Below are 14,003 nucleotides of genomic sequence, written 5' to 3' on the forward strand. Positions count from 1 at the left end.
TCTTTCTGGGAACATGTTAGCAACCTATGAGTTGCATGCCCACATAGACTCACAGGACATCTTGAAACTCCTACCTCCTCCTATTTGACTTCTAAGGGCTTTGATCAGGTTACCTTACTCTTCTGCCTTCTCAGATATGTCAGCTGAAGACAGTCTTTCTGTCCTCTTTTTTCCTATTCTCTCTTCAAATAACTAATTGGCCAAAAGAATGATGTTTTTACAGAGAAGTTTCATGTCTGGTTACTTGAATTACATGAGGATTTTCTTTTCTTGAACATATGAAGTTTTTGCTCACATTGAGATATTTTATACTTAGGTTTAACTGTAGCTCATTTTCATCTTTGACTGGTCTCTATCCAGAAATCAGAACTATCATATCTATTAAACGATACTTAGATTTTTCATAAAGGAGTTAGAAAACACAAACGTTAGAGACAAAGAAGTATGTCAGTCCCTGCCATGTTTTTGCAGGTGCCAGAAGGACCCATCTCATTTTCTTAAATAAAGAGCCCAGAAATTTTACAATAGGAACGGAAAATTACTCTGGAGCTGGTTGATCTACAGGAAAAATCTGACTTGATTCATGATGCCTGGCCTTTTCTTCTTGCTGATGTTGCCGGTAACAATAGCAGAAAACTTCCCACAGAACCCTAACACACTGAGCAGTGGTTTTCCACAAGTCTCCCTCCTGGAGTGTGAGTGAGGGATAATGCTGGTGCCACGCGGAAGTGTAGGAGTCAATGCGATGTCTAAGGCAAGTCATTTTTTCCCTCAGAATTTTTGCTGACAAGGTAGAGGACATTGAGGGGACCATAAAGATGAGCTTCCTGATGCTGGAAACTTCAGAAGCTTCTTAATGGACTAGTCAAAAGAAAAACAAAACTGCTGTACAAAGACCATCAGCCTCCCATACCATAATGAGAAGGAGTCCATGTGAAGACCACCAACGAAAACAGACGCCTGCTTGGTACACTCTTTAGAAGATGGTGTGTTCGGTTACCTCGTCTGCAGCCCCTGAGCCTACTGCAGATGCTCCAATGGTACACAGCTGAACTAGTAACCACGAGACAACAGTACACAGAAAGACTGACAAGGGAAATAATTGTTAAGTAGGACTACTCTTCAGCTCCTTTAAAGTCCAAGCAATGTCCATTCAACTCTCAATATAAGACTGACTTCCTACAAACTCTGTATTTCCTGAGTCTGTTAGAGTCCTTGTATATACTTCATATGTGGTGTCAAGAATAACAAAATCTCTTTCTTTGGAAAATAATACCCAATTTTCTGAGCTTTGATATCCCTTAACTTCATAACAGATGTGTGACTTCAGTACAGTTTTCCCAATATATGCAATATGGATCCTTTTCAGTTACTAATGGCTCGTAAAGTATATAAATTAAGGGGAAATGATAGAACAATGAATGGACAAATTACAAGATAAAAATGAATTCATTTGTTGCAAACCAGATACACCAGACTCATCATTTCTCGGCTAAGCCTAAAAATAGCCGTTTTAAAACAGCATGAAAAAAACCGCCTTGTTCACGGAGAACGAGTCAGCTGTGTGTTTTCCTGGCTTTGACAGCAAAAGCATATCAATATGCTATGCTGAATTCTGTGTCTGAATTCAACCTACCTATTCATCCTGTAGGCACTATCTACTACCTTGCAATTGATAACATCAAAAGCTAAAGACAAGCCTAAAAATTAAAAGTGCAATTTTCTACTTAAATATGTGAATATTTTACATGAGTCCGGAACAAAAGGCAATAAAGTAGGCAAGTGATGGAGAAACCAAATCATCACAGAGTGGGACTTTTGTTCAGAATCCCAAAGGGTTCAGAAAGGTCACACACAATAAGCCAAGCTGCTGAGCTTCCCATTGTCCTACCTGCCCAAGAGAGAATCACACTACTGTCAACAGACAGAACTATAGGGCTACATTATCACTGAGATACACATAGATTGGTGTGTCTGAGAAAAAAGTGAATGAAATAACTTATTTATTTAAGTTAAATTTATGTAAGAAGAAAATGAGTGAAATAATGACATACTCCAAACAGAAATAAATTTACCTTCATTTCTTGAAAATGTTAAAAATCATCTAATTAATTTAGTAAGACTGTAATAACTACTTTTTGATATAAAATATCTTTAAGGTAGAAAGGCAATTTTGAATGTAACTATATGAACATATATTATTTGAAATATTCTGGATTACTTGATCTAGATTGTGATAATAAATAAATGGCATTCAATATTACTTGTGTTTATTGTGTCTATTTATCAGTGACAGACATGATTTCTATGATTATTTTGTTGCAATTGAACTTCCATAATTATTTTAGGCATATATACCAAATTGTAATTAAAATATAGCGACATCCTGGCAAAACACATCATAAGAGGCACCTCCACACTGCGAGAAACTCAGCTTCCCCAAGGTTTTATGGATGGCATCTTCTTACACACCTGCTTGTGAAACTCTCCAGACACGCAAAGTCTTATCCTTCAGCACTTCCCTCTGGCAAGCCCTTTGTGTGTGCGGTATTTTGCAGAGCACAGCAGAATCCTGCCATCCAGCTCCATGTCCTACCATTTCTTACCAAAAATATCAAGTTGAGGTCAGAGAAATGCCTCAGTTGATGGAGTGCTTGACGCACAAGCATCTAGACCTCACTCTGGTCCCTAGCAACAGTGTAAAAGCCAACTGTAGTAGCACATACTTGCGTTTCTAGTGCTGGAGAGGCAGAGACAAGTGGACCCCAGGGCTTGCTAGTCATCCAGTCTAGCCAAGTGATGAGCTCCAGGCTCAGAGAGAGACCCTGCCTCAAAAAATAGGACGGACAGCAGTTGAGGAAGGAACCCTAGGTTAGCCCCTTACCTCCACACACATGCATGTGTATTGTATATACACGTGGCCCAAATGAACACACACACACACACACACACACACACACACACACACCCTGAGCTTCTTTTATGGAGACTATTGTTTTAGGTATCAAAGGACATCTATTGTTTGGAAATGCTCTTCATGTCAAGAATACATCTGAAAGGTTTACTGCTGTCAATATCTCCTCTTCTTAAGATCTAGCTGAAACAGTCCCTCCTCTTGAGATCCTTCCAAGTACCCAGAAAGACTTCACAGAACTCTACCTCAGTGTCTCCAACAGTCCATCTACACAGGGTACCATCTGCACCTCACCGATCTTTAACAGAACGAGAGTCTCTTAATGAAAAATGATGCCTTATATAGTTTCAATGTGAGAGTTGCAATGACGGATTAATAGTTTTCCAGAATTAAAAATCCAATATTATAAAGCAGTTAACAAGGTCAGGAAAAGCTATGTTAATGGCTTCTTGGGAAACTTTTCCTCCTTTCTATATTGGCTAAACTTGCCTATCAGAAAATAATGCAAATTTACCAAATAAATTATTTTAGGATGAATTTAGAAGTAATTTTCATCAACCATTCCTTACTAAGTCAGATAATTTAATATTTACAGAAAGAGTAGTTCAAATAAATAGAAAAACCAGAAAGTTTTAAAAACTTCCCGTACAAAAGTTCTCACTTGTGGACACCAGCTGAACCCACTGATATTTGAGTCTAGCCATTATCAGGCTAACACTACAGAATATTAGCGATGCAGGTAGTCTGCTTACACAATGGAAACAGCATTGCAGTCAAATATTTTTCTCTGCAGAATTGGTTCAGACCACCATTGACATTTTTTCCCTCAACTGTCGTGAAATGTGAATAACAAACTCAGTTTTTAAAACACAATGGCAAATATGTATTTGTAGAAGTTAAGATCTACCTGGCCTAGAGGAACCAACCTGGAGTCTGCTCAGAGATGTATGCAAATAGCCAGAGAGCACATTGTGAATGTGTAGAGACAAAACTTAAACTGATTGTTAGGAACAATCAAAGGTGTTAGTGTCTGCATTCACATACATATTAGACTCTCTCAGGTCTGTCACCTGTGTAAATGAAGAGACTATTGCATCATTTTGCCTGGAATGTTACCATCTTTTGGGAATTATGTCACCAACCCATCAAGTTGGCACTTGTAGAGGACAGTTTAGTTTCTGCATTCTCATGAATGTGACTTAGAGAAGCAGGCACCTGCTGACCTCGTCATTCCTTCTGGTGTTCCTGTGTCCACACATCTACATACTGAGATACTCTTTTATCACTATTACTACTCTCTTTAAAGCCATTGTTAATATAAATATTGGAGGATAATATTCCATAATTGTGACTTTAGTTAATTTATACTAAATTTGGTTTTATATCAGATTTAAAAGGAAAAATTACAAAGATATGGATCTTCTGTTTATCGAGACTTTTAAGAGCCTTGGGGATTCTTTTCATTTTTTTTAAAAAAATTATTTATTTATTCATTATGAATGCAGCTACTCGGGAATTATCCTAGAAATAATAGGCAAGATGATGTTTGTATTTGAAATTTGTATTAGGATAAGTAGAATATGCCCCTAGTAGTCAATGAAAAGGAATTCATGAAGCAATGGGAAAATTTCAAATAGTCCCAACAAGATTAATGGTAAAAGAGTAAATCCTCAGAAAGCAGAGGAAGTGGAAGACATAGTGTAATGCTCATAATATTTAGAAGTTTTTGTCTATCAAACTGTAAGAGGTGGGAGGAAATGGGGGAAGAAGAGAGAGGGGAAAATGTGATTGGGATGTAAAATAAATAAAAAATTTTAACTAATAAAAAATTGTAAGAAGCAAGTGTGCTATAAAATGGGGAATAGAATTTTTAGTAAACATTTCCTTATTAATTTCTCAAATTGTCAAAATTCATGCTATATGACTGAAAAATACCTTAAAAATTTTAAGTCAGTATTATCATCAAGCACAAGATGGCTATCTTAAAGAGTGAGTGTCTTCCCAAACAAGCTAATACACTGGGAAATTTTTACAATGTCTCTAAATATTGGTTTATCCAGGTTCATAAAACGTGACAATTTCCTTGGCCATAAGTCTAAGATGTCTCAGACAATGCTGTATCCTTTTATGTGTCTGCTATTAATATCCTTATTAATGAGGACATCATTGTCTGACAACATATACTGTACCATACAGAGCCCAAAATTATCATAAAATATAAAACAAAGAATATTTTACAGTTACCCTCAATGGGGCTTTGTTTTCCTTATTTAATATATTTTATCCTATACATAGAGGAGCAATGTTGAAACATATTAAATGATTTGAAAACATAAATCTTTCTCCAAAATATTGACTGTAAGAAAGGAAAATGCTAGGAGCATACTGAAGATCCAGGAATAGTGACAAGGAGATAGGCACTGGCAAACTCAGAAAATAGGTTTCAAGTCATATTTCAGTTACTACAACAGTTTGTAGTTAAATAATAAAATCTACTGAAAATATAGCTTTCAATTCAATGTGTGGTCAAGCTTATCGTCTTAAGGAGTTAAAACTGTAGACATGATGAAGAGGCTTCTTAGCTCAAAATCTGTTCCACGAGGCTAGTGACTCAGTGGGTAGAACATTTCCCTGGAAACATGAGCATCTGATTCCCAGAACCCATACAAAGTCAGAGAAAGCTCAGAGCTTTTGCATCTGTACTACCAGAACTCCCAAATCAGAATAAGGGGGAGGAGACAAGAACCTCTCCCAAGTTTTGTGGGACTCCTAACCTGGCATATATGAAGGTGGATAACAAAGAGAAGTTATTCTCGAGCAAGGTAGAAGGTGAAGCTGTCCTCTGATCTCCACGCATGTGTCTTGACACGGACATAAATGCACATACATACTCATAGGCACACCATGTATACACACGGGGGTGGGGATTTTAAAAAGACAAAATTGTCTCAGTCAGTGTTTTTGATAGTTTTCAAATGTATCAAAGACAAAATAAAACGTATGAAGATTCTCTTCATGCACAGCTAGAGTTTCAGTGTTTGCATCCATAATGGCATGTCTTCTACTAACAGCTCCACTCACTAGCTCTTTAGCGGAGCAAGGAAGAAATCATGAAGAAATGTAGACTTCAGTAAATGCATCATGGTTATGTTAAAAAAATACAGTAAGAAACTGTGGACTTTATAGATATTTCTAAGTCTTGAGCCCATAAGTTCAAGCAGGATATCTGATAATAATTTGTTTTAACTTAGAAGAAAATCAGCATTTTATTATTCTCTTCCCTCACTTTTGATTAGATCGAAGTAATTAAGCAACAGGCCAATCCCACCGACTGGGTTCTTGAATTTAATCACAGGCGCTACAACCCCTTCAAGCATCCTTTCCCCACTTTTCTCAGTAACTGCACAAAGGGCTATCCCCCGGTGCTCACCACTTTCTCCTTCAAGGACAGGAGACTCGAGAATGCTTTGGGGTGGGGGGTAGCCCCCAACCGTTTGGTTTTAGGTGAACTCTTCTTTAGAACTATCAATGAATGCAATTAGAAGAATGGAAGCTATAAATTAAAAAAAAATCATTTCCAAACTCTTAATATTAATCATTGGTCAAGCATGTGGACAAAATGTGTGACACTCCTCAAAAGATCACAAAAATTTGACATAAACAAGAATTAAGCAGCCAGCTAGGATCTGGTGTCACTCTGTCCCTTTTTGCCCAGTTTATCTTTTTAAATGCACTATAACCTAGATAACATCTAAGCATATTTCTGGTGGGACTTGTCTATAACCCAAAATATCACCAAACAATTGGGGCCAGCCTGGGCTACAGAGTGAGACTTTGTTTTAAAGGAAAAAAATCTAAAAGCAAAACAGACAAACAACCAAAACCCTAAACAACAGCAGAAACTCAGAATGATAAAGAATGGAGAATGAGCAAAAGAGACACAGGAAACTCTCGTTCCAAATTTTCACTGTCAGAGATGAAAAAGTGAAGTCTGACATTGCTCATGTTTTTTTTTTTCCAGTACCCAAATGAGGGAGGATTTCTTTTTAATCATGAACAAATTCCATATTTTCATATGCAAGACAGAAACCCTGCATATATCCTGGTGTGCATAGCGATTCCCTTCAGTTCCATAAACTCTGATGTCTGATGAAGCTCTCAGTTCTGACCTTGCCACTGGCTGGCTTCAGGCCTGTGCTGCATAGATTTTATGAAATGGACGTTTGAAAGAAAGAATTTAGCACATCCATAACATCTTTCATGTTCATCGATCAAACAGCTCCATAAAATCCAATTAACTCATCAAACATCATAAACGATGAAGAACATACATAATTAGAGCTCACTATGTGGCCATCCAGTGGCAACGAAGGGTCAGGGTGAGGCTTAACACAAAAACAGAACTTGACCTTTCAGGTTTTGAAATTTTATGCTTTTACTTCAGTCAGCTGCTGATGGAAAACCTCTAAACCATGGGCAAGTTCTAAGAATTGTGAGTCTGGTTACAGGTACATGAAGAAAGCATGGTTTCAATGCCAAGAGCCCATAATTAGACAAAGATTTGGATCCAACATCGGAGTGAGGCTGTCAATAGAATTACATCTATCTTGAGACTTCTAAATGTATATATTTCTATTTCAAAATAGTCAACTTTTCATGATACAATCACCATGTTCTAGCAAACAAAGAAAAATAGAATTGAAAATCTGAGAGCAGAGTCAAGGGGTCACTGGTACCCTCCCATCCCACTCTAAGGAACAGTAACAGGCAATCTCATCCCTAGATATTGCTGGTAGTTTTTCTTTAATTGATGAGTGCTCTAAGAAAACAAACACTAGTCTTATGTAACAACCTTTAACAGTGAGCACAAATGTTAACAGTAAATGACTAGCGAAGTGAGTGTGGCATTTCTACCGCTCGAGATAACCAAGCATATGGTGCATAGACACTTAACAATATAGAGACTTACCAAACCATCATGGCAATTTTATGAGTTAAATATATGTCTTTATCTCTTTTACAGCTTACTATAGAGTGCAAATATATTCCAGAGTCACTAGGGGCTGCATGTGACTGTCCGTCAAGCAGAAAAGTCTTTTTAATTCTAGAATTTGAACATTTTAGTTTTTAGAATTAAGATCTTTTCTCAAATGTACTTATAGTGACAAGAGATTATTACATCAGATATTAAACTATTGATGCTTATCTCTAGCTTCACTGCTACTGAGATAACGAAAAAGGACCTAGATAGGAGAATCTTCTAAGTGGACCTCATTGCTGCTTACTTTGCTACCAGAAAAAATGCTTAGGATGTATCATGCGTCCTCTTTTTTAGGATTCTTGCGTCAACTCTTGAGGATTATGACTGTTGCAAATATTATTTCTCATGAGGAAACTGAAGCACACAGATATTACCTATCTGGCTGTCAATCAGTTATTGGGAGATATGAGAAACAAAGTGAAGTTGATTATTTTACAAATGCACAAGCTACCCAGATGGCAATGTGTATAGTGCTGTAGCCCACCTTATGATAAATTTCACCAATATAAAGATGATAAATTATCTAAACTGAAGACTTGGACATGCAAATATATACTAATATCACCATTAATAATTCCAAAATTGGCATTTTCAAATAGTTTTTATCGAACATTGATACTACATTTTGTTTAACTATAGGCTTCACCCTTTGCAATTCTGGACTATAAATACATAATATTTAATAATAAGTAGTACATAAAATAATGCCATTCTGAAACATCTAAAAGATATTCTAATCTTGAAATAGAAGGCTCTTTTCACATGCTTGAGAAAAACTATTGAACTAACAATTTACTCTACAATCATCTCAGCTGCAATAAGTGTGAAGGACCCACTGTATAAAATTTAAAATGTCAGAATAAAGCAAGCCTTTGTCAGTAGCATATAGTGTAACACACTGTAATTTAGATAATTTACTGTGGATAATTAAGAAAGAATGCCAGTAGAGGAAGAGAAGTCTATTCTGTGGATAGGAAGGAAAGAAAAATACAGAACTAAAAGAACCACCAAGAGAAGTGCCGGTGAACAGTGTACCAAATATGCACCCATTGCACTACACAATTCAAGCCTCAAGAATACAGTTCTCAGATATTTAACTAAGAAGAATAAATTTAGGACATGGATATCCATTAGATTAGGTCCCCGTTTAAGATTTTCTAATCTTTCAGAAATTGTCTGTACTTCTATTATCATCAGCACAATCTATTGTCATTGGTAGTATAGTAACCCCGCCCCCCCAGCAGTGTAGAAGTACATGACAGTACAGACCAGACAGCACTGAAGGTAGGTTCATTTTCATTACAAATGAACACATTTGAGTCACGGTCATAAACGGCAAGGTAAATTTGAATAATATGATAACCAATCAGCCAGAACCTCTTAGTCAGTCATTAAATTGGTACAGGAAGCTTAATTCAGATTTGCTATAGCCCTCTTTCCACCATAGATTTTTTGGTTTGGTATGAATGGATCACCAGAGCATAGCATTTTTCCAGTCCGAGTCTGCGCTCCTCCACGCTCCTCAGTACCTGGGCTTTATCCAGACGCATCCTCTTGGCAGCGTTTCTACTCTCGCTCTCACAGGCTGAAGCCAAGATACTCTCTGCAACTGCTGAAGTAAGGTGGGAAGGGATAGGTCGAGACTAAAAGAGAAGAGAGAAAGAATATGAAAAATTATTAACAGTATCATTAACAGACCACATGTCAGAAGAGCTCAGAAGACCACCAACATGGGCAGGAGAATCTATTGCAGTAGAGGAAATGAAAATCGTAAAGATGGAAAATGAGAGCTAGTTAGAGGTTAGAGCTACAGCTGCTACACAGACACGCCATTCATTCCTGTGCCTCCGTGGCCACAAGTACTTATCTGGAATCATTGTCTTGGAGTATGAACAGGCAATGGCAAGACTGCTGACCATAGTTTGCAAATAAACATGCCTATTTAATCCTCTTATGAACATGACAATGCACAAAAATTGACAGAACAAAAACAAACAACAGTGCTGTCACAAAACAAAGAAACAACAACAAAAACCTGACACCAAACCATGCCAAAGAATCTGATTTTTTTTAAAAAAAAGTGTGCTCACATGAGTGTGTGTGTGTGTGTGTGTGAGTGAGTGAGCATCATGTACATGGAGGCCACAGGATCACCTCAGATATTGGTCTTCATCTTCCACCTTGATTGAGAAGTTCTGTTATTATCACTGTGTTTTCCAGGCTAGCTGGTCCAGGAGCTTCCATGGTTATCTCCTGTCTATGCCTCCCATCTCCTTATCAGAAAAATGTAATCATGGATGTTTGTTACCACGCCCTGCTAGTAAGCCATACAATTGTAATGGGAATAGTGCAAATGCTTACTGAGGTTCTATTTTATGAAGAATATATATGGTTAATATACCTAGAACATTTCCTACCTTAGTTAAATACAAGATAACACAGCCAGCCACACAATGATTTCTGTCTACCCAAGGTTATTTTTGTGTGTGAGATTATTTCCTATGTGTTTAAATCCATGTTTTCCCTTATTTTTTAAATATGATTTTATAGTAATAATTTTATAGGCACATGTTGGAAATATATATTCTCCATAGGCTACACAGAAATTAATTAATAGCCTAACTAAGCTACTTATAAAATGTGGGCAACTCTGCAGATCATTTATTATAATCATTTAAAAGTTTTCTATTCTTCTTTCACATAATTATATGCAAAAGCATCTCTCTGAAAGATGAAATGCTTAATGATATAGCACATTTTTAATTAAGATAAGCAAATGATAGATTAAAAAACCACATGAAAATTAAGTCACAGGGATAATAATAAAATACTGGGAAATTGAAAAAATACGTATCCTGGCAGCCGAGCATGCACTTCAGCATGACTCTTCAGGGATTTCAAAGCCTCAGCACAAAATTTATATGACTACTTACTTATTTTTGGATTAAAAATATCATTGTGTATGTTTAAGCTACGTGTGTGAGTGCCAAGAAACACTTGGAAGTCAGAAGATAACTTCCAGAAGCGGATTTTCTTATGCATTGTGGATCCAGGGGTTTGAACTCAAGTCACTGGACTTGAGTGTAAGTTTTTAACTACAGAACAATCTTGCTAGCCTCACATGGGTATTATTGGTTAGAAATCTCTCATATGGTTCAGACCTTTTTCACTTTGTCTACAAACGTGAACATACCTCTATTGTATAGATTCCATTTTATTGACTTTCCCATGTGAAATGTGCTTTAGAAAATTGAGACACAAAGCTCACATCTGAAATAGTACTCTAGAAGAGCTGTCGTGTCCACCGTGTTTTAAGACATAGAGGAAGAAATTTCTGCGGTATTGAAATAGAACAGCTCTTATGTTGTATGACCTAGAAGGGAACTTTTGGTTTTTTTTTTTTTTTCAGCTGCTTCCTTGCTGTTCCCACTTCCAGAGCATACTCACTGGGTTAGAAGGAGGGGTGGCTTCAGGGTTTCTCTTCTGATCTTTCCTGTGTGCTGTCTGGAATGTTGGCTAGACATCTGACAATAAAGAACCATAAGGTTCAAAAAGTCACTTTTCTAAAATACAGAGACGAGAGAGATCCTGAAACAGTAGGGGGCAATGATAGATGTGTTTCTGAGGAAAATTATGCCAAGCTTTTGCCTCGAGAACAGAGAGGGTCAAATGAGGCAAACCAAGACGAAAGGTTCATTACAAAACTTGTATTGTTTCATTTCACTGTCTACTTCAAGTATGGCAAACAAAATGTAGCACAGTGTCAAATATACATTGAACAATAAAATCAGTCTCCCATTAAATTATGACCACTGCCTGGCAAAACAATAGAATCTAAACCGTATGAAAACCTCATGCGTTTTGCTTCCTGCAGAATTTCCTTTGAGGTAAAGTTATAGTAGAGGGTGGAAGAAAGAGCATTCTATTATGAAAAAAATAAATTATTTGGCTTGTAGCTGGTGTTATTCAATTGGGGGTTATGAGTTCACAAAGGTCTGTCTGCATTATTAGACTTTTATCTGGTCCCAGGAATGGAACTGATAAACTCAGTTACATACCAGCAATCCTCCTTTTCTTAATCCAGTCAGTAGCAATCACACAGGGTACAGGCATACATACCTCTGTTCCTTGTCATCTTTAAAGTTCTCTTTGTTGGGTATCTTTATTCCAAATTGGATATAAAAAGTTATAAAATTCAGTAAGTTGATTGAATTTTACTAATGAGCATTCAAGTTTCTTAAATATGTGTTGAGTATGTTTTATTTCTTGTAAAAGTTTGTTGAACAAGAACAGAAAGTACAAGAAATATTTTTAGTTGAAATTATTCCATAGAAATTCTTTCTGTTCTTTAATTTAAAAGAAATTCAAAGAACTAAGCCAGAGCTGTAGCTTTCACTCTGAGAGTAAAAGCTGTATTTCATAAGAACTTACATCATGTTCTTTTGAGAAAGTCATGGGGATTGAGGGCCTTTCCCACATGTATGACTGGTCTGGTCAGGCACAAGGAAAGAGTTCTACCTGAGTGGAACAAGTTGTTCTTTTAAGGTTACCTGACAACTAAAAGTCTCAGACTTGCGGAGAAAATTAACTTCAAAATAAAAGCAATCATACTCTCTTCTAATGAGTGGAGATAGAAGCAGACCTACAGACACAAAGTTGATCACAAACAAAAGATAGATATTTTTTTTTATCTGCCCTACTTATGTGACAGCCATAGATGGCCTTTGAGACAAAGTCATAGGCATAGTTTATTTTCCTCGGAAGTCTGAAGAAACTGGAAGCCAGATAGATTAATTTGCCCTAGGACAAACACCTACTTTTAAAAGTTAAGCTTCCTGGATTTGAGTTCACCATTCTTTCTTTCACATTGTATTGCAATTAGCACTTCTAAATAATTAATAGTTAATGAAATAAAAACCTTATCTGCAAACTGACATGCTAATTCAAAAACAAGCAGATAGAAGTCAGCCTAAATTTATACTGTAATCCAAATTTATTCAAGATCGTTGGACAGAAGAGAAAAGTGAATTAGCAATTTGCAATGTGAGATGTTTTTTAAGATCCTCAAGTCTCAAATGTATAATCTATGTGTGTTTCTAAGCAGAATCCTATGTCATGTGAATATAATTCTAAGATGACTCTCAATAATAATTCCTACTGGGAGCTTGGGATAAACATAACTTAATACAAAAAGCTTAGATTCATCATCTAACTTTACAGTCTTCAAGAAAAAGTATTTACATTATTCATTCTTTAGAGAAAGCCAAATCAAAGCTTGGAGAGAATGCATGACTTGTCCATCTCCATTAATCATACAGATTCCCTGGGATTCAAACATGTATGATGGCAAATTGTAAATACTTTGTAGTAAAGAATTATTTCCACCTGATAATTCTGGTGAGCAAATACAAACTGGAAGATACATCATTGCAGCTAACTTCATTCTACTTCTGAACAAGGAATACATTCGGACTTCTCTAGCATCTTTATTTTGGGGTGATTTAAATCCTTCGCTTACACTTCTCCACTAATTCCTGAAGGCTACGTTCTGCCACAATCAAAAGTCACAAATTTTTAGCGTTACTGTATCCAGAGGGCCACTCAATTACTTCACATGAACCAAGCAGTTGGGCTTCATTTCATGGCTGCAGTGAAGGCTTAGGAGGCTCCTCATGAACTAATAAGCCATAGAGGCCTTTGATTCTAACACTGGTGAGCCCATAGTAAAGGTCTGTATCCACTACATCACTCAGGGATATCTCACCTAATGACAATATAGCTAAGGTAAAAACCATTGGCTTGATTTTTTTTCTTGATGATTTTCCTTTTATTTATTTCCCAGCTCAGTTATTCATATGAAGAAGGTGAGAAGAAAACAAATCTAATACTCTGTGGTATTACGTGAGGGCACAATGGTACCGAGTCTTCTCCTCCCTTCTGTCATCAAACTTAACAGCTGAGGACCCATTCCAGTTTTTCTTCTCTAGTGGTAATGTAACTTTAGAATATGCTGAGGGCTTTATTCATATTCTAACAATGGCAAAAATT

At 36.7% G+C, this 14,003-nt stretch overlaps 1 protein-coding gene across 5 annotated transcripts in view; it reads right to left on the reverse strand.

Annotated features, from left to right (window-relative positions):
• Nol4 (nucleolar protein 4) overlaps positions 1 to 14,003 on the reverse strand; it is a 363,650-nt gene that overhangs the window by 52,867 nt on the left and 296,780 nt on the right. For all 5 annotated transcript variants that reach the window (XM_026783520.1, XM_026783518.1, XM_026783519.1 and 2 more), the window contains one exon: positions 9,485 to 9,598. In XM_026783520.1, coding sequence (XP_026639321.1) covers positions 9,485 to 9,598 — 114 coding nt within the window. The remainder of the gene's footprint in view (positions 1 to 9,484; positions 9,599 to 14,003) is intronic.

This window comes from Microtus ochrogaster, chromosome 18 (assembly GCF_000317375.1).
Source record: "Microtus ochrogaster isolate Prairie Vole_2 chromosome 18, MicOch1.0, whole genome shotgun sequence".
In the NCBI taxonomy this organism is placed as follows: Eukaryota; Metazoa; Chordata; class Mammalia; order Rodentia; family Cricetidae; genus Microtus; species Microtus ochrogaster.